At 53.5% G+C, this 20,806-nt stretch overlaps 1 protein-coding gene and 1 long non-coding RNA gene across 3 annotated transcripts in view; both read right to left on the bottom strand.

Annotated features, from left to right (window-relative positions):
- Positions 1-8,723, bottom strand: part of LOC116155387 (uncharacterized) — a 36,873-nt gene extending 28,150 nt beyond the window's left edge. The window contains exon 1 of the long non-coding RNA XR_004139297.2: positions 8,617-8,723. This is a non-coding gene — a long non-coding RNA (uncharacterized LOC116155387). The remainder of the gene's footprint in view (positions 1-8,616) is intronic.
- A 1,065-nt stretch (positions 8,724-9,788) lies between these two features.
- The window catches only part of PDE2A (phosphodiesterase 2A), an 89,827-nt gene continuing 78,809 nt past the window's right edge, over positions 9,789-20,806 (bottom strand). For both annotated transcript variants that reach the window (XM_064492669.1, XM_010989179.3), the window contains exons 14-31: positions 18,485-18,596; positions 17,965-18,004; positions 17,768-17,831; positions 17,270-17,342; positions 16,944-17,121; positions 16,597-16,709; positions 15,865-15,942; positions 15,481-15,603; positions 14,940-15,010; positions 14,548-14,670; positions 14,187-14,274; positions 13,882-13,929; positions 12,790-12,864; positions 12,527-12,626; positions 12,158-12,270; positions 11,744-11,782; positions 11,511-11,617; positions 9,789-11,204 (exon numbers count right to left, since the gene is read on the bottom strand). In XM_064492669.1, the coding sequence (XP_064348739.1) occupies positions 10,994-11,204; positions 11,511-11,617; positions 11,744-11,782; positions 12,158-12,270; positions 12,527-12,626; positions 12,790-12,864; positions 13,882-13,929; positions 14,187-14,274; positions 14,548-14,670; positions 14,940-15,010; positions 15,481-15,603; positions 15,865-15,942; positions 16,597-16,709; positions 16,944-17,121; positions 17,270-17,342; positions 17,768-17,831; positions 17,965-18,004; positions 18,485-18,596 (1,756 nt within the window). In that variant the 3' untranslated portion in view covers positions 9,789-10,993. The remainder of the gene's footprint in view (positions 11,205-11,510; positions 11,618-11,743; positions 11,783-12,157; positions 12,271-12,526; positions 12,627-12,789; positions 12,865-13,881; positions 13,930-14,186; positions 14,275-14,547; positions 14,671-14,939; positions 15,011-15,480; positions 15,604-15,864; positions 15,943-16,596; positions 16,710-16,943; positions 17,122-17,269; positions 17,343-17,767; positions 17,832-17,964; positions 18,005-18,484; positions 18,597-20,806) is intronic.

Genomic DNA, 20,806 nt, shown 5'->3' on the forward strand with positions numbered 1-20,806 from the left:
CCCAATGCTGTCAGAGGCTCTGGTAGCACCATCTACTTTTCCTTAATGGCCCAGTTGGCACAGTCACGGTTTAACATTCACTTGTGTTTGTCTTGTTACTGACTCGGGTCCTTAGACTCTTTAATTAACAGAAATTGGTTAAAGTCCAGACGAGGAGTTCAGGCAAGACTTTATTGGGATATTGCTGTAGCACGAGGGAGCGAATACAAGTAACAGGTGCCCTTACTTGCTCTTGGCGGTGGGGGGGCTGGTTCCTTAAATAGGTTTGGGAGGGGATCGGTGGGTCGGGTCGGAGGGGTAGTTTAGGTAGACCGCCCACCCTCTTGGTGGTGCTGAGTGCAGGGATCATGCACAGTGCCCTCTATTGCTCCAAGTATCTCCTAAATGGCAGTGGGTTTGTGGCCTTTTCCTATTTTATTGTTCCTAATTGCCCTGACTGCGTGTGTAGTTACTAGTCGTTTCCTTGCAGTCTGTTGCTGGAGGAGGCGTTTGTCCAGGCGCAAGCACTCCAGTGAAGGGCCCCAGGCCCCAGGCCCCATCTCAGTTTGTCTGTCCATCTATAAGCTTGGTGTCTGGTTACACTGATCTCTCCGCAGTCTCTCCAATGCCCAGCTGGGGACGGCATAGAGTATGTTTTCAACAAATGTGTGTTTAATTCATTCATTCATTAACTAGTTGATTAATCAATTAATTAACATTCCACCCAGGTTACTACGACCTCCAGTAGGGCAGGGTCCTGCCTTAGTGCTTCTGCACCACCACCAGCCCCCACAGCTTGCCCAGGGCTGGGCCTGGGGAAGTGTGTGATGAACGCTCTGAGTGAGAGTGACCACGTGGTGGACGGGATGGGAGTGCTTGTACCCTGACCCCTGCCTCACCCACTGGGTTGTTTCCTTGGGCAGTCATAACAAAGTACAGCAACTGGGGAGGCGTCAAACAACAGAAATGTATTGTCTCACGGTTCTGGAGGCCAAAAGTCTGAAATCACAGTGTTGGCAGGGCTGTGCTCTCTCTGAAGGCTCTGGGGGAAGATCTTCCCTTGACTCTTTCCTGGCTTCTGTGGCTGCTAGCAATCTTTGGCATTGCTTGGCTGTGGCAGCATGGTAACAGGGAAGAAGAAATCTGACTCCATATTAGATCTGTTCCTTTAGCTCTAACCCTGTGCTCTGTTTCTGGTGCTGAGTCATGCTGGTTCTGCACCTTTCGTAAAAGAATGTTTGCCTATAACCTGAAATACACAGGAGAACCCATTCTCAAGGCTCTGACCTTTAAGGGTGTAACACTTTTCTGTTCGTATAGAGAGAAAAAGTTGCGGAACAGAGGATAACACTTGTCTTGTTGGAGGTTTACAGGGACACCACCACCTGACTGACCTACATGGATAGCTGTAAGAATGAAGGATTCTGATGCCACAAAGTTTGCAACAATGAACCACAACCCATTCCATTTTTAATATAAAAAGAAGCCTGAATTCTGACTTGGGAAGATGGTTCTCCAGGACATTAGTCTGCCATCTTCTGGGTCTGCCAGCTTTCCAAATAAAGTTTCAAATAAATTCCTTGCCCCAACACCTCGTCTCCCGATTTACTGGCCTGCCTTGCAGTGAGCCAAATGAGTTTGGACTTGGTAATAGCATCATTCCAATCTTTGCCTCTGTCTTCACATGGCCTTCTTCCTGTGTGTCTCTATGTCCAAATTTGCTTCTTTTTATAAGGACCTCATCTTAACTTAATCACATCTGCAAAGACCCTATCTCCTAATAAGGTCATATTCAGAGGTACCAAGGTTTGGGACTTGAATATATTTTGGGGGGGAAACAATTCAATACACTAACCCCAAATGCCACAGTAACCTCTTTCGAATTATTTTGAACCTGCCCTTTCTGTAGCTGAAGCGAAAGCCTTCTTCCTGGGACCACTACCCCGGCCCCTAGCCTTTGCCAAAGATGAAGTTATGTTTCTCATTTTCCTGTTTCCTCCAGAAACGCACCCTGACAAAAGCCTGCAATTCCCCAGCTGGCAGCTTTGACAGTGGCCAAAGGCTGTCACGCCCTTTCTCATTTAATCTTCACAACAGCCTCAAGAAGGTTTACTCTTCCTCCCATTTTATAGATGGGGAAATTGAGACTCGGGGAAGGGGGAAGGGAAGGGCCACACTCAGTCTCACAGCAGGGAACCAGCAGAGCAGAGACTTGACCCAGGTCTACCTGATGCCAGACACCACATCCTTCACTTCCTGTCTCTACCACCCAGCTGCTTTCCTTGATGGGACACCTGCCAGCTGTCAGGAGAGCCCAGGTAAACCCATCTAGCAACTTAGAAGAGTGTTGTGAAAAAACTGGTAAGAGATACGAGAAAACGCAAAATTAGGGGTCTGGGTTTGGTCACTAGAAGAACCCAGGAAGGAGTCACAGGTCACATGAAGAGACAAGAAGAGATGCTTAGGGGCAGTTTGGGGTGACATTTCTTTAGGGAGGAATTTTCCATTAGTGATTGTTTTAAATTGATTTGATGATGATAGAATATAAATTCAGTTATTTTGCCCTGCCCTACTTTTATAATGCCCCACTCTTGGTGAATATCATTTTGCATCCGGTAGCCTGCCGGTGTTCTAGAAGCCAGTTTGTTCTGATTGATATTCAGCGCTAGTCATGCAAGCATGATTCCACTATGAACATGGTTTCCTCTGAGGGGATACCTGACTGTTTGTTAGGCAGGCATGGTTTTCCTGAGAAGACTATTTTCTTCAGCTGAAGTAGTAAGTCGTGCGTGTCGGTGATGACTACTGAGATACCCCTCGAGATATGCAGGTCAGCCCCAGGTCCCCTGTGGCATGCAGTCACTCGGGTTGGATTTATAATGCCTAACATTTCATTTAAGCAGTCAATACGTTTGCTGATTGCCTACTCTGTCTTAGGCTCCGTGTTGGGTACTTGTTTCTCCCCTCAGGGAGCTCATGTTTTCTTAGGGGAGATGAACAGTTACAACCAATGGGATCAGTGCTTCAAAAGAACTGTCAGTTGAGGTCCTTAGTTGTATATGCCATAATCCACACAGGTTTAAGCAGAAGGAAAAAAAAATCAGGCTCAGTGCTACACAGCTAAAGGCCAGAGACAATGCAGCCAGCCAACACACCCATCCACACCACGGGAATTTTCTAGTGGAAATATCATCACCCTGCCACTTGTTGCTCGGCACCTATGTGAGGGGCTGGCTGTTAGAAACTCCTTCATGGATGCCCCTAGAACACTCAGACACCCCCAACACAGCTGCTTTCCAGGTGATCTTATCTACCGGCACGCAGACCTCAATGCCTGTACGTACTGCCACCTCCGCGTCGTATCAGGAACACCTTCTATATGGAAACCAGGTTACATGTGAAACCCACGTGGACTGTGGGAAATGTTACATTAGTTTAGTTACTTTAGTTTCCCAGCCTCTATAACAGAGGAAGGCAATCTAGAATCTAGACTTGGAAACTGGATGTTTGCATCCGGAATTCAGGAAAGATATACAGACCAGTGAGCTGGGCCTGATCACCGAGGGTTCACCCAGGTGCAAAGACTGGGGAGGATGGTGATTCAGACCAGACACAAGGGTGCTTCCACTTTGGTTCGTCACCGAAACAGCAAATGAGCTGGTAGAAATAGAGATACAAGTGGGAAGGTCGCCCCTGGTGCCTCCCTATCTCCTCATACAGGTGCACTTGAAGCCTAGTGGTCAAAGAGTAAGAAACCTGCAAGGGCAGGGGAACCCTGGCTGCCTGCGAGCTCTTCTTTATTCTGTTGGGCTGGAACTCAGCATTCGGGGATCTACGTACTGTCATGAAGGGAATCCCCCTTCAATGGGAAATCCAAACTCCTATTCTGAAATGGAGAAGTTCTGAACAGTGAGGTACTAGCCTGTTCTGCATTAAAATGTAACTGTTGACTGAGGCAAAATTTAGAGCAACAGAGAAAGTAGTTTTTCCTTCTCATTGGCCATCAGACAAAGGGTAGAAAGTTTTGATTCCAGGTAAGGATGTCTGGTCAAGGACAGATCCTTGGGTTGTAGATCAGGAGCTAAGGAGAGAGACCATCCCTGGTGATCCTTCTCCTCTCCTGAGGAGGGGTGTGCATTTGAACCCCAAGGACAATAATCTAGTGGTGGATTTAAAATATTTCCCCACCTCTGCATCATTATTTCTTTCCTGTTATCCCAGGAATTCAGTAAAATTTTGTAGAACTTTCTTAGCATGCATTGAATTATGAGAAGTGACTTATCCACACCTGATGAAGATTGAATTGAGAAAAGGGAAAATCATCACAGATTCAGAACACATTATGAATCTCAAGCAGGCTAAACACAGAGGAAAGTATACCTAAGCACATTGCAGTAAAACTGCTGAAAACCAAAAACAAAGGTAAAATCATAAAAGCAGTCAGAAAAAGAGATGCATTACTTTCAGACATGATAACAAGACTGGTAGCTGACTTACCAGAAGCAATGAAAGTCAAAAAAGGAATAGAATGCTACCTTCAAAGTGCTAAAACACTACCTAACCTAGAATTCAGTAGCTTCAAAAACATCTTTCAAGAACAAAAGGAAAACAAAGACATTTTCAAACAGGTAAGAACCAGGAGAATTCAGCAGCAGGAGACCTACACTAAAAGGAAATACTGAAAGTGTTTTCAGATAGAGAGGAATGGTCCGGAGGGAAACTAGAAGATATATATCAGTGGTAGAAGTAGATGAATAAAGATATTCATACAATGGAATACTCAAAAAAAAATATATAAGAATATGTATATGTAAATGGGAACATTGTTTCCAATAGCCAAAACATTACTATCCAAATGTCTGTCAATATTCATACATGGAGTACTATACCACAATAAAAGTTAATAAAATAGACTTACACTCCCATCAAAGATGGAATAATAAAGACTGGACACCCTCCTGCCTGAAATAATAATTTAAACAAGGACAAAATGTATGAAAAAAGGTTTCAAGGCATTGGATACCAGGCAATGAATGGGATCCTTAGAGGCAGAGAACACATGTAAGCCCTACAATTGCCCCTACTGCCTGGAGGGAGTTTCCAGGCCACCCCACACGGAGGGCGAACCCAGGTGCAGCCTGGAAGTCTCCCTGGGTTGAAGAGATGGAGCTGTGAGTCTGAAGAGGCTAGCTGGCTAGAGTTTACAGGACAGAGCACCAGAGATGAAAGGGCTGCAGAGAGAGAATTCTGGAGATTTTCAGAGGGTCCCTCTCAAGTGTTAAGCTGAGTTTTTGATCAATGCATGCAGTGGAGTCCAGACTCTGCCATGGTCTATCAATCAACAAACCTGTTCTGAGCACCTACTATCCCTGAGGAGGGATGTGGGAAGCCAGAGCTGAGGCAGATCTGTTCTTGCCCTTATGGGATTCCTAGCCTAACTGAGGAGAGAAACCACACACACCCAGCAGGCACATCCTGCCCGGGGAGTCTGAGCTGAGAGCTGGAAGAATGGTTCAGAGCAGACGTGAAGAGGAAAGAGGGTTAGCTGTCCCAACGTGTACCGTCCCCCTCCCTGACCCTGACCCCAGCACTCAGCCATGCGGAGACACAGTGATGTGGGAGTCACAAACCAGGTCTCTGGGGCTGCAGCCAGGGTCCTAGTAAAAGTCTGAGGAAGCAAAGACTGCCATCCATGGGAAGAGGGGAGAGCCCGGGGCCAGGAAGTGGGAGCTGGTGCCCATCCCCACTCTGTTTCTGGATCTTTGTGTGAGCTTAGAGGTCTGTTGGGCTGCACCCCCCAGGCCTACAAGTCTTGTGCTTGCCCAGCTTCAAGATCGAAAAAAAAGCTGGGAGTCAGCAACAGAGACCACAGTGGTTTAATGGATCGGGGGTCTTACATGTCTAAGACGAGGACCTGGAGCAACACCCCACTGCGTGTGTGGATGGTGGGCAGGACAGGCGACACCATTGGGGGCTGAGGGAGGTTAGCAAGTTATAGGGGGAATTGACCTCAGGTTGGCTCATCAGTTACCAGGGAAACCTGCAAAGGGACACACCCCTCACCGCCACTTTGATAAGAATAATCACTAGCTGGGACCTGGGACCAATATGTAGGAAGGTCAGTCAGGTGACTAGGGCATAAGTGAAGCAGGCACTGGTTGAGCAGGGGATGTACAGAGAACAAGACAACAGCCATCTTGGGTGGCCTGACCATACAAGGTCACTGCCCTCTCTGGGTCCCAGTTTCCTCATCTGACCCTGGGAAGGCTCTCTAAGCTCCTTTTACTCTGAGGGAGGTTCCCACAAGCTGAGCTTCTGAATCTCAGTTTCTCTTGCCCACAAAGGGGCCAATAATCCCTGTCTATCCGTGGGAGAGCCTCCCAATCAAGAGATCATAGTTTTCCTCCGGCTACTGCCAAGAGAGGAAGAAGCCCCAGGAACGTGTGCAGAGGTGAGGGGACAGGCGGTGAGGCGACAGGCAGTGACTGACAGGGATGAGGCAAGTGCTTTCTGCCAACCCAGCATCCTACTTTTATCTCTCCCCAACTCCCCAACTCCGCCACAACCCAGTCGATTTTTCTTAGTTCCTAGAATTCCATGCCTCCTGCTCAGTCCTGTGGTTTCTCCAGGGATGATTCAGGAATAGAGGGTGGCAGCCATCTTGTCAGGAAGTTGCAACACCTACTGTTCTCACAGCTACCATGCCCGCTAGTCTTCAAACTTGACGTGTACTTTGCGTCCTGTTGGGACCCATCTTAGGGTGCCCTCGGAGAACAATCTGGCTGTGCTGTCTATAAGCTGATTTCACTCACACTAACTCCCCAGAACTCGGTGAACTCCCTCCCCGCACACCCTCCTGTGTCCTGAAGGCCTCCAGAGAACGCATCGTTCTGGTTTATGGACAGGAAAACTGAGACCAGTGAGGAATCCCGGTTTTCATCCTGCCAGGAGGGAAGGGAGAGCCCCGGAGGGGCTGCAAACAGAGGAGGGGCCCAGTGTATGGTGATGATGGCTGCTTTGTGTTTCACGAGAATCCAGCAGTGAATTTCTGTCAGGTAGGAGGCCTCCCCTGACATTCCTGATCTTCTCCACACCAGTCATGCTGACTCCTTCTTCCCCCTCCCTTTATTCCCTCCTCAACCCCAACTCTCCCTTCACTCCCCAGGTGCTGTCCAGAGTCTAGCCTTGGGGGTGATGGCTGCCCTGCTCCCCCAGAGCCAGCTTCTGCTCAGAGCAGGCCTCTCTCACCCCTTCACCTCCCTGCCGCTGGCCCCCTCCCAGGAGACCACAGCTGAGGCTGTGAAAACAGCATCTCCCCGCCATCCTTTCCAGCACCCCCCACCTGGCTGGGCCACCTCATGCCATCCTTGTCTGGCTCTGCTTTCCACCCCAGGCCCCACCCACCCTGAATCAAGCTGACTGTGCCCTGGGAGGCTGAGCAGTTGAGGAAGCACTGAGGCCTTGAGCACGACCCCTGCACCTCCCACCACCCAACCTGCTTTCCTGGTCTGTCTGCAAAGCCCTCACCTCCCACCCCAGTCTTTGCCACCCAAACTTCAAGAGCCCCTGAGCCCCAGCCTCCTCCTGATGCCCCTTCACACTCCAGCTTGTTCCTGCTCTGACTCTCCCTCCTCATGGAGCAGGACCAAGCCTCACAGGGCTCTCTCCTTACTTCATACCTAGAGGAGGGGTTCTACCTACACCTGACCACAAAGCTGGTCCTGCCTTCCCAAGGATCCTTCTGTAGAGGGAGGCCACTCGGTGGGCAGACACCCCCAGCGGACATGGGGTCTCGCTCAGGTAGAACTGATGGATCTCAATCCTGTTTGGAGAGGCGCTGAAGGAGCTGGAGGCTCCGGAGAAAACATTTCCCATCTTGCCTGTGGAGTTTGTCTAGAGAGTATTCAGTCTACGTCAAGAGTGTGTCTGTGTGAAAAGAGAATGAGCGTGTGAGTCTGTGTGTGCGTGGGTGTGTTTGTGAGCATGAAAGACGCTTGCACCAGTGGATGGGAGTGAGGTTAGCCCCCACAACCCCACCCACCCACTCACATGCCCTTCTCAGACCTCTGGGCAGATGAGGACAGCAGGGGTTGAGCGCCACCTGGTGGCCATGAGCTGCACTACAAGCCACCATCCTCTATGCCTTTTCTCATGTCCCTCCTGCCCCAGCAACACAGGCACACAGAGCTGATCCCAGACCCTTCTCTGGGGACCCAACCCACTTGCTCACCGCCCCTACCCACCACGACAGTCCTGCAGAGGCAGAGACCCTGCCCTACTGAATCTCCTTCCTCTAGCCCAGAGAAAGAGCCCTTGGAGGAAAGTCAGGCTCCCACCCAAACTTGGCCAATAACTTAACCTGAACCTCAAGCTTCTTGGCTACAGAATGAGTTAATAGTATCTACGCCACAGATTCCTTGTGAGGTTTCATGTAAAATGAAGCTATTAAGTTGGGAGGGCAGGGCAACTACAAAAAGCCCTGGGGCCAAGCCTTGTGTTCTCTGACCTGGTGAGGGGAGTCGGCAGGCTCTGTGCAGAAGCGTGGCCCGCCTCTCATCCGCCCTCCCCGGCTTTCTCCCGCCCCTGTCCCCTGGCAGCCCCAAACAGCTGCCCCGCCCATCTTCGCAGGGAACTTACCTCCTGCCGGAGGCTCCACTCCACACGTGGTTACCGGTAAGGGTGGCGCTGAGCGGCAGCCCACGGTTGTTCCCCGGGCGGCACCATTTTCCCGGGCACTTGCTAGTCCTCCCCCCGCCCCCGTTCCCGCCCCCGCCCCATCCAATTGGTCACAAGTTCTGTCAGTCCAGTGCGTCTGACTTCCTCCTCCCTCGCCCCGCCCAGGGCACGGAGCACCTGCACTAGAATAATCCCCGCCCAACTTCTCCTTGGGGCTCTTGCTGTGCCTTCCAGAAGCCTTCAAAAATGCACGTCTGAGCTACTCCCCACTGAAAACCTTCCCCTACCCACAAAATCAAGCCAAACTCCACAGTCTCGCATTCATGGCCCTCTCTGATCTGGCCTCACTCCCCCTCCAACTCTCCTTTCCCCGGGTGCCAGCCGCTCCCCTTCTACCCTTCTCCCCTTCTCTCCGTCTTTGTAGTAGTTCCTCCCTCTAGAAGTGCCTGCCCTTTTTTGCCACAGGAAAACAGGACCTGCTCATCTTCAAACCTCACTGCGGTTCTTCTCAGGCCCCTGCCTGAGGCCATAAGTGTCATGGCATTCAGAGCCTCCTCTCGGTCCCCAATCTCATGTCCACCCTCTCTGTGCAGAGGCACATACTATTACAGCCAGGAAAGCAGGAGAGTAACCCCACAGACACAACCCAGGGCTGCATCTGATGTAGAGTCAGACAGGGATACTCCTCTGGCTGGACTTAAGGGACAGACAGGCATCCTTGTGCCTAGCATTGGGTTCAGAGGCCCAGGCCCTGGCTGTGAGGGCCCTCATGACCAGGGTAGGCCAGAAGACAGAGGATCTAGGAGGAATACCAGGCCACCTTCTCCAGGCAGCCTCCTTGATTGCTTCAGCCCCTCAATTCTCCCTTTCTAGTCCACGGTCTCTGCCATGTCCTCTCACTGCCCCATGCTCAGGCCTCGCATCTGCCATTCACACCTAAGCCCCCACTATCTGGCACAGGACTGGTCCAGGGGTACCCCCAACAGGTATACGACTCCCCCAGAAGCAGGGCAAGGCAGCAGAGATGGGGGATCCACTAGACTGGGAGTTCTAAAAGGCATTTGCCTCCCCCATTGGTGTTTTCTGCTCCTAACCCCATGCACAAAGTCTGCAGACAGCCCCGTGGGGGAGGGTTGGTAGAAAGAAATAGATTTATTCTCATGTACAAAGCGGTCAGCCCACAGGACCATATACAACAGTGGCACAGAGTCCTAGAAAAACACATCTCTCTAAAGGCAACTCAGAATAGGTAAGGCAGGTGGCCCCCCTCCCCCCACCCCACAACACACATAGAACAAAACAGAGAAGGGGGAAGCCCGGCCCTATGGGGTCTCCCAAGCCCTGGGGCAAGGGTGGATATGGCCTTGAAGACAAGAGAAGCCCTGCCAGGGCTGAGGCCAGGCCCTCCTGGCTGCAGGAATGGGGGAGGGGCTCGGGCTAAGGGGGTACACTCAGGGGGCCACTGAGGGACTCAGGGTCGGCGCTCTGCCTGAGGGTGCCAGGGACATTCCATGGCCTCCTCTGGGACTCCACAGAGCTAGGGGGACTTTGATCTAAAAGTCATCTTAGAGAACGGATTGTCTCACCCTCTTGTTTCCCTCAGATGGGGGAAGGAACTTGCCTGGGTCACACAGCCAAGAGGAAGCACTGCTGACCCATCCTGGGCCAGTCTCCCAGCCCAGGAATCCTTCCTGCCCACTGTTCCCATCCTGCTTTTTTCCTGAGCCCCCTCTCCCCAGAGCACTGAGCTGTCCCTCTGGCAGCTTCCTCGTGGGGCCCTGCGTCTTCCCAAGTCCCAGTCTTCACCATCACTACAGTGGCAGACCTTGGGGACACCTGTGGCCCCATGGCTATTTCTAGTCTTCCAGCCAAACTGATGACTGTCTCTAAGACTCAGCCTCTGCCCACTCAGATGTCCCACATTCTCCTTGCATGGGGATCCTGGGGGGTAGGGGGTGTCTCCAGGAGAAAAGGGCACAGAACTGGTGGGGCAGGAATGAGGCCCAGGAGAAACTATCTGGGCTGCCTCAGAAAAGGAGTGGCTTGAAGGGTGATTTGCCAAGGTGTGGTCAGAGGTGCAGAGCAGAGCCCACTGCTCACTGATCACCCCTGTGCTCTCAGAGGTCATATATATGACAAAGTCTTGGTGAGGCTGGAAGTCTTGTTTCCATTATACAGACAGGAAAGCTGAGGCCCAAGGAGGTCAGCCCTTGCCCGGGATCACACGAGAAGTCCTGGTCTGGAATCCAGGACCCGTGGCTCTGGTCCCAGGGTATGTGGCCAGGCCAGTGAGGGGTTGTGGGGGGCGGCCTGGGCAGGGAGGGGTCCCCGGAGGGACTCACTCAGCATCAAGGCTGCAACAGCCATTGATGGGGGCCCTAGCGCCACCCAGCTCAGGCACCTCATACTCCTCATCCAGGAAATCTAGCGAGTTGTTGCTCGGGAGGCCACGGATCGTGAACTTGTGTGACACCTTGGTCCAATGCTCGCGGTTAGAAGCCACGCGTTCATAGAGCTCTGCTGCCTTGGGGAACAGGTCCTGCAGCAGCCTGGAGGTGCATGGGAGCAGGGTTAGAGGTCAACAGCAAGAAAGGTTAGGGCTGGACCACAGGTAGAACTTCCACAAGAGTGTGAGGCATCGGACTGGATGCGCAAGGAGAGCATGATGGTCACTTTCCACAGGGGGCCAAGGATGAAGTGAAGGGCCCATTGAGGTGCAAAGCAGGAGATGGCTGTGCCCAGAGGCAGGGGGTGGATCAGCTGGAGCTGGGCCAGGCCACCCCCACACCTGTATCTGCTGTGATGATCACAGCCAGGCCCGTCCCACACACCCCACCCTCTGTGTGCTCGCTCACTTGTAGATGGGCATTGCAATGTGCTCCATGAAGCTGATCTGCAGCTCAGGGATGTAGGCCTTCTCACGGTCCATCATCTCCATTGGCCTGTTGCCCATGGCCTTCTCCTGCGGGCATCAAGTCATCAGGTCTGGTCCTCTCCTTCCTCCACCAGGCACCCAGGTCAGGCTAACCCAGTCCCTCCCAGACCCAAGGCAGGAACCCTCCCCCAGCCGAAGTCACTCCTGACATACCAAGTCTCCCTGGGAGAAGAACTCTTTGTAGATCAGCTCCTGAAAGGCGAATACTCTCATTACCTCCTGTGATTGGGAAATATCCTCCTCCACAGCCCACTTCCAAGGACGTAAGCTGAGGCATTGCAACCTCAGGACCTGTGCTCTGCATCCCCAGCAGACAGGGTTATAACCCCAGATGGGGAGGAGTGGCTGGGTTACAGCCCACCTTCCACCAGCCACTGATTGCTGTGACCCCTCAGTAAGTCCGTGCCCTTCTCTGAATCTCTCCGTCACCCTGAGGAGATCTAGGTTTCTGTCTCCCCAAAATATAGCCAGGCTGAGCTCAGCACAGGGAGGGTGTTCATGCTGCAGGAGCCACACAGAGCCAGTCAGAGTATGTAGCCTGCACCTTCTCAGGGAGATGGCACTTACTGCAATCTTCCTTGTGGTCTTCCAGCCCTTAGTCTGGTCAGAGAGGTCACATGAGGTCATAAGGAGGCAGAGAAGGAGGCTGTGGTGCTGCTTGTTGGTTTGGTCATAGCCCACTGTTGGGGAGAGGACTGGGTCAAGTAGAGGGGTCCAGGCTTCTGGCACCCTCTCTCCAAGGGCAAGGCCCTAGGGCCCACCCCAAAGTGGTCCAGGGAATTCAGCACCCTGGACGCGAGCCAAGGATGCTGGTCTGGTCTGCCTGGTGGGTTGATGATGGAGGGGGTGGGCGTGAACCCCTGGGGATGCTCTCCAGGCGAATCCCCTTCTTGGTGGTCCCTCCCCAACCATGAGGCCCAGGCTAACAGCAGGCACCTTCAGCCATCTTCTGGAGATCCTTGAAGATGCGGAGGTGGTGGGCCAAGTCCGTGGCCAAGATGATGTCCCGCATCAGATCCAGCATGCGCTGATAATCCTGGGCCCGGTGCAGGGTAGGGGGAGCAGCAGTGTTAAGGCCTCCTGCCAGATACCCCTACCCACTCCCCGAGACCTAAGGAGCCTCCACCCCTCGGCTCCTTCTCCCATCTCAGGACAGCTCCCAGCTCCCACTCCCTCACTCCCACCCCCGACCCCATTACCTTCCGGGAGAAGTGGTCAAAGATGTTGCAACCATGGGTGTTGAGGATGGCTATGGCCTGAGCGAAGTGGTGCCTCTGTGGGGAGAGGAGTGATGGGGGCCCGGCTGGGGCGGGGCCCTCACCACTGACTCCAAGAGTGGGAGCAGGCCCGACCCAGCCCTGGCCCCCAAGGTGAGCAGAGCAGGCAGAACCGGGGAGTCAGGGGGTCCCAATTCCCTTTCTGGGCTCTGTTTCAGTCCTCTATGTGACCCCAGGCAAGTGTCTGGCCAGCTCTGCGCCTCAGATTGCTCAGCAGTCACATGGAGGGACACGACGAGGTAAGCTCTGAGGGCCTCTCAAGCTGGAATGATTCTGAAATGATCTGTTGGAGTCCTGGGCACTAATTCATGCAGTCAACGTTTGTTTGCTGACAAGGAGGGTCAGTGATGAGGCGAGGGCAAGGCTCCTGTCTCCTGACGCTGAAGGGCCATCACTCAGAGGAGGAGCAGGCCTAGCCCAGGGCATGGAGGGCAGACACAGTGCTGCCACCAGGCCTCCTAAAAGGGAGGAAGTGAGCCCCTTGTCTCTGGGGGTGTGCAAGCAGGAGCAGTCTCTGAAGGGGCATTGTGGCAGCAGTGTGGGGAGGGGCGACCTTGGAGGTGTGACAAGCCCTATGCCAAGTGCAGGGAACTCAGAGATGTCTCCGATTTTGTCCCACTGGGAAACTAGCAGCTCCCACTGTGGGTAGACAGACCCAAACCAAATAGTCTAAGGCAAAGCTGAGTGTAACAGGAGTGGAGCTGGTGCTGAGCTGGGCCAAGGAGGGAGGCATATAGGGTGTTCCCAGACATGCAAAGAGAAACGTGCTTAATACAAGCCCTCCCTTGGCAAACTTGGGCTCAGGCAGAACCTGCAGCCTGACTCATAGCCCCATCCACACCTGCACCTCTCCAGGAACAAGAGCCAGAGGTTCCCTGGGGGTAGCTGCAGCTCTCACAGCCTGTCTGGAGAGCAGGGCTTGGGAAGGGGAGGAGCTGGGCCACAGTCTAACTTTGTAAGTCACTGGCCTTAAGGGGATGACGGGGACAGGGACATTGGGCAGAATGGGGGTACCTCCATGACAGAGCCCTCGGAGCTGTAGAGTGCAGCCAGCACAGATTTCTGGAAAAGCCCAAGAAAACTCCATCACTCTTCACATCCAGATGCAAGTGCCACCATATCAGGCTAAGTGTTGACCTGCTCCTCCCCACCACCGCCCCCGCCCCCAGCACTCCTCCATCTCCCAAAGCCTGGACAAGCCTCCTTCTGGCTCTAAATCAGCTCCTAGTCTCACCAGCTCCCACCTCTCCTCAGGCTGGAGGGGTGAGACTCCCAGACACCCCGGGTAGGGTGCCCACTGCAAGGAGGGCAGGTCTCACCGAGGCCACCTGGAAGGAGTTGTTAGTGCCTCTGTGGTCCAGGTCGTGACACATGCAGGAAATAAACAAGGCAAAGATCTCGATGTCCCTGGTTGGGAGACAGAGGACCGGAAGGTCAGCCACAGCTCCCTCCCCAGCCCCCAAAGGAGTGCTGGCTGGATGAGATGTCCAGGAGCCATCTGGACAGGAGCACAGGACACCTGGGCTCCCTTCCTGGAAAGAGGCCCTGCGTCTTTCTGGGCTTTGAAGAAGATCCCAGGGGGACAGTGCATATAAAGCACCCACCACACAGGAGGTGCTGCCCCATCCCAAGGAAGGAGGCCCCAGTGGCTGCCAGGTCAGGGGATGCGCAGCTACTTACTCGAGGTAGTTGGTGAGCTCCAGGTTCTTGTAGAGCAGGTAGCAGAAGTGGGAGACAGAAAAGGCGTGCATCCAATTGTGGTAGGGAGGATCCCGGTAGCCCTTCTTTACCATCAAACAGAACCTGGGGGAGGGGAGAGTGGCCTCAGGCTCTCCTCCACTAGGAACCCTCCTGGATCCACCCCACCCCATTCTTTTCCTTTACTCCTGGTCCCAGTGTCTGTGAATTGCCTCTCACTCACAGATCCTCCCCAGACCCACAAGACTGGGCCTCCCCTAGTTGTCCTCAGAGCCCTTCCCAGAACTTGGGGGGCAATGGATGTGAGACTAAAGGACAGAGGGAGGCAGAGATGGGGCTGCTATCATACAGAGGGGAGGGCTAGGGGCACACACCGGGCCAGTGTCGGGCAGTCGATTTTGTAGTTATTGATGAAATTCATGTCCTGCAGCATGCTCAGGATGGCCTGGAGAAGCAGAAAGGAGGTATCAGAGGAATTGTCAGTTTCAAGATGGGATCCCTGCCTTGGCCCTTCTTGAAGTCTCCAAAATCTGGGAGTCTTAGAACTTTAGATCTAAACTGGATAGTCATAAAATGATAGACCAACCATTTTCAGAGCCATGAACTTTTAGAAATATGAGCTAAGAACTCTTAGAACCAAGCTCACACAAAATCTTAGAAAAACAGGGAGGGAGGTGCCAAGCCTGAGGCCATCTTGATTCTAGAGCAGCCCTTGGCAATTAACCAGTTCAGCCCCGGGCCCCTGGGCAGGCCCTGTAACTCATGTTGGCAGACCACAAACCTGCTCCATCTCCGAGGAGACTACAGCCTTCCCTGATGACTCTGTCTTGCCAGGAAGTTCCTATGCACATCTAACTTAAATCTCTGGCTGTACACCCTCCACCTCCTCAGTTAAGTGGGAGTGGGCCAGCTCACCATGGAAGTGTCATCCTCGGGCAGAGAGCGAGGGGTGTAGGTGAAACTGGCAAAGTTGGAGTCAATGGCAGCCACAGGTTGGATCCCATCATGAAGAAGTTTGGTGTATTCATCATCAGAGACCTATAGTGGATGAACCGGAGCATTAGAAGATGACCTCCACCCCAGCCTTCAGTAATTCCCAGGTTGGGAATCATCCCCGGACATAGGGACCACCTGCAGGCATTGCTCTGGGTCTATCTTCTTACCTTCAAGAGAGGGCAATCAGAAAGTACAGCCTGGTCCTGAGCCCCTGAGGATTCAGGGAGGCAGGGAAGGAACAGGTGGGCTGCAGGGGACCCTGGGGCCCTGAGAAGGAGGGCAGATGCTCTGTGCAGGGCTCACCTTCATGTGGTACATCATCATCTCGTTGGCTAGGTGGCTGCGATACTGGGCCTCATTCACTTTCTTGTATAGGAGGGACTAGGGGGAGAGAGATGGGGCTCAAGAAAGATGCCTGTGAAATCTCAGAATGCCCAGGACTGGGACAAAGGGATCAGATAAAGCCCCCTTCCTGTCCCATGCTGGCACCTGTCTGAGCCTTCAAGCACCAGCCCAGAGTAGGGAGCCCCTCCAAATTTCATGCAGACCTCCCCTTGCTCCTCTTCCCCAGGACCTCTTAGCACTTGATCTGGCACTTTGCACGACCTCCTGAGCCTGCCCCAGTCTTCAGTGATGGAGCCTGAGGCCCATAACAGAGAAAGAGAAGCAAGGAGGGGGAACAGTGTCAGGGACCTTGGGACTGGATTCCCAGGCCAGAGCTGCAAGCTCTGGACACTGAGACCAACATTTCCCAAAAAGAAGCTGGCTTGGGTTGAGGTTGCTTCCAGAGAAGAGGGGAAATAAAACTGAGGTTTCCCATAGTCCTGAGAGGCCAACTGGACAGGACAAGAAAGTATGTCCCCAATTTTCTGATGGGAAACTGAGGCCAGAGGTGACCAGTAGGTACTGAAGGCTGCACAGCAACCTAGCAGCTGGGCTGAGTCCCAGGTGGGAGCAGGGACCCAACTGGACAGAGCAAGGAGAGCCAATGTGAAGAGGAGAACAGAGGTTCCTCCATGGGCCTGTCCTGCTCACATGGGCAATGCTGATGCCGCAGTAGATGGAGAAGGCTGTGGCCAGGTCCTCGTCGAACTTGCTGAACCATGGTCCGTTGATCTTATTCACCAGCTCAGCCACACCAATGACCTCTGGGGACCAAAGAGGGGCTAGGATGGGCCAGTGGATGTGTCTGACGGAGATCTGCCCTCCCAGGCTGTCCTCAAGGGATGTCCCATGCTCGGAGAAACCCTGTCCCTTCTGCTTCAGAACACAAGGGCGCTGGAAAAGGCTTGCAGACCCTTCACTCGGCTCTGCCCCATCCTGCTCAGGCTCTGCCCTGGCCTGGTCCCGCCCCTCTGCCCAGAGCGGCCAGGATCCCGCACCCTGGTTCTCGTTCTTGATGGGAAAGCAGAGGATGTTCCGCGTCCGGAAGCCGGTGCTGTCGTCCACGCCGCGGTAGAAAAGTGGATGTGCGTAGGCATCCGGGATGTTCAGGATCTGGCCCGTGGTCGCCACGTGGCCCGCGATGCCCTGATCGGCTGGGATGCGTATCTCATAGCTCTGCAGGGGCAGGAATGGAGTAGAGAGGAAGTTAGCCACCCATCACAGGGCAGACCATCAACCATCTGGCCTGCTCCTCAGCACCTCCTGCGGATTCCTGGCCCCCAGGACCGCAACCACACCCTCCCTCCTCTCGGCCCAGCCTCACCTCATCATCCACCACGCCCCCATCAAACACCTTGGCCACCAGCTCGTTCTGATCCAGCAGGAACACAGAGCAGCTGTGGAGAGATGGCCTTGGTCCACGGGGCCCTGACACCCCTTTCCCACCATCCCCAAATCCCACAACTTGGGGCAAGGCCTAGATTGCTGAGGCCTGGAGGCAGTGACCCAGGGTGAGAGACCCTCCTTAGGGATGGCTGACTTCAGACATTAGTCCAGGCCAATAATTTTTTTTTCTTTGAAGTATCTACTTATGTGCCAGGTATGTTAGGAATTGAGGATTCATGGCCAGCAAAAAGGCCCACCCCTGCTGTCAGTGGATGTTACAGTCTAGTGAGGGACATAGGCATGAAATAAAGGATCACACAAAATGTGACTGGGTCCCACAAGAAGGCAGTACAGGGGAAAAGAGAGGGGAAGAAAGGAGAGATGAAAACTAAGGCCCAGGGCCTCTCTCACCCCACTCTGGGGTGGATTCACTCACATCTCAGCATTGCTGAGGTTTCTGGCCTCTGTGATGATCTCCTGGAGCAGAACAGAGACATCATCTGTGGGAGGAAGAAATGTGGGGGGCAGTGGTAAGACCAGGCTGGAGTGCCAAGCCCACCCACCTCCCCTCTTCCAAATACCAGCCCCTGCTCCCACCTCACACCCAGGCATGGAGGAAGGCAGTGCACTCACCCAGGTGCGTGAAGAGGTTCTTTGCCACTTGGAGAAGAGCCTGGAATGGAGAAAATGGAGATCATAGGGGTTCAGGTTACAGGGAGTCACCCTCTGCAGCCCCCTGCCTCCAACAGCCCCAGGGTCTTTTCATTTCTCCCCTAGGGCTCTCTGGATGGGCTGGAGACTGGCAGAGTCTAATTATATCATTTGGCTACTAAGTGAAGGAGTGGGAGGAATAGCCCCAGTGACGGTGCATAGGAACCCAAGATGTCAGATGCGCATTCACTCCCAGCTCTAGCCACCCAGATGTGCTGTAGTGCCCAATCTGAACACTAGAAGGCGATAGCGTACAGTGCCTGCAGCCAGACGCGCCGTGCTAAGGAGCTACTGACCTCCCTCTTGAAGAAGTCTCCAGGGCCCGAGGTAATCTCCTCACCAACCATCCAAAAACACAAGGACTTTTCCCTTGTGGCTGACTCTCTGGGGCTGAGAGCTGGGCGACTTGGTCCCCGAGAGGGGCACAAGGCAGGGCACTCACCTGACACTCATCCTTGAGTTTCTGCTCCTTCTGGAAGGCCAGGGTGCTGGTGAGCACTGTGCTGGTGTAATGGAAGCAGTGCTGGATCACATGCTCGTCCTGGTCTGTGAATCTGGGGGAAGCGGGACCACGGGGTCACGGGAGAGGGAACAGACGACAGGCTGTTCTCCCCATTTCTCCATACATCCATTCTTCCAGGAAGCCCACTCAGAAGTCCACCAGCTAACCTCCCTTCCCTCTGCTAGAGCTGCTTCCCCCTCAGCCCAGGGGCTCCTGTGGGGAGGGCTCTAATCCTCCTCTGACCAAAATGTCTTTCCCCCTTCAGACTATTTCTTCTTGAAGCCAGAGCCATGTCTCCCTTCTCTGACTTCGGATTCACCCAAATGGAGGCTGAGTCTCCTCCCTCAGACTAGAGACTTGCCCAGGCCAGAGCTGGGTCACCTCCTGCTCTTCTCCACGAGCCCCTCCAGTCTCAGGGAGGGTTGGTGACACTGTCTTGTCCAGCTCACATCACTGTCCTACCCTCCCTGGACTCTGTGGGCTCTGATTTAAAGACTTCACAAATCCTACGGTGGTCATGGGCAGGGCTGTGGTCATAAGATTCATGGAACTGGCTCTTGTCTGAAAACATCAGCCCCAGATCCCGAGGAGTCATTCAATCCAGCTACCAAATGACTTGTCACCAGGGAGTTTTGTGGGACTCGATGGACCAAGCTGGGGTGGGACCTGGGCTGGGGATGTGGGTCAGCCTTTCCAGGTGGGGATCATGGGGACTGCGGGAGATGGAACAATCTTCAGAGACCTTGACCATTGCTCAGCCCCTCGATTTCCCTGCCTAGCCCCTCCCCATTTGGGGGATGCCCTCAGTGCTCCTCTCTGCCAGGGGATCCCCCACTTGTGCTGGCTGTCTAGTGATTTGGGTCTAGACCCCAATCCCCACCACCCTGTATCTATCTGCCCACCTTCCTTCTCATGGCATCTGAGGCCCCTCTATCTGGTCTCACCCACCTCTCTCCCCTCATCTATGGGTGTCTCTCAGCTTCAGCCACAGTAAGATCTTCATCATTCTGAGAAAACCTCAGGCTCTTTCACACTTTCATGCTTTTTCCCACACTGTTCACTCTGCCTAGAATACCTTTCCCACCCTCCTCCCTCTATACCCTAAAAATAAACACCAAGTCTTGAAGGCAGGGACCATGACTGTATCACTCCTTGTCCAATGCAGAGTCTGGTACAGGGGCGATATTTGGAAAGTGTTTGCTAAATGTCTTAACTGTCCCTCTGCCCTTGCTACCAGCCCCATCATGCTCCCAGCTGAAGGGATTCTGGAGTCCCTGTTCTCTGGGTTCCAGGCAGCTTCTCTGCAGCGCCTCTTCTTAGCTGAGCCCCATGTAGGCTCATGCAATTGTTCAGCACTCACTCCCTGAAGTCTTGGGAACCCAGAGCTGAACTTACCCCTGCCCTGGCCTTGGGACTGTCACCAAGGCCCCATCTCATTTCCCTTCTGGTACCACCTCTCCTCCAAGTCCAGGACTATCTCAGATCCCAGTCCCACAGCCAGCAGCCAGAGGAGAGGTCACAGCCCCTGTAGGACACCCCTACTCTACATTCCCCTTCCCAGAGGCCTTCCCAAGACCATCTGGCCAGCATAGGGCCAGGCACAGTAGGTACTCAATGAATGATTACTGAATGGCACAAATGCTCCCACTACTAGGATGTTCCAAATGGCACAGATCCCATATCCTCCCTGCCTTGTCCCTGTCTTCATTTCCCCAGGCCCATCCAACTGCCAACAGAGCTCCATGCTGGCAGGTCTTGCTACTCAGACCTCTGACTCCCAGATCTCTGCCCTATCCCTGCAGACCCCAACCCTGGACTTCTGATACCTCTCTAGTCCCAACATCTCCAGTCTCCACTTCCTGCAGGAGTCCCAGGCCTCCAAATCCCACCAGCCCCAGGGCCCAAGCAGCTTGTTAGCATCTCTCTGTATCCTGAAATTATAATACAACTCCTCACCTACCTGCTACTCCCTACTGCTAGGCCTGCTGGACCAAGTGTGGCAGCATTCACATCCTGAATCCACACGCAGGATAAATACGGCTAATCGATCACAGCATTGTTTCTCATTAGACTAATACAATGCTTCAGGCAGCGGCTACCAATTAATGAGTTGGTGTAGGACATGAAATCTGGTACCTCTTCTAGACCCCAAATCTGACCTCAGTACTTGAGATATGCTTCCTGACTAAGCCTGTTTACCTGATTCTGTGTCCTGACCGCCTCTCTGTTTCACATGATTCTCACAGCTGCCCTATCAATGCC

Source organism: Camelus dromedarius, chromosome 12, assembly GCF_036321535.1.
Source record: "Camelus dromedarius isolate mCamDro1 chromosome 12, mCamDro1.pat, whole genome shotgun sequence".
Lineage (NCBI taxonomy): Eukaryota > Metazoa > Chordata > Mammalia > Artiodactyla > Camelidae > Camelus > Camelus dromedarius.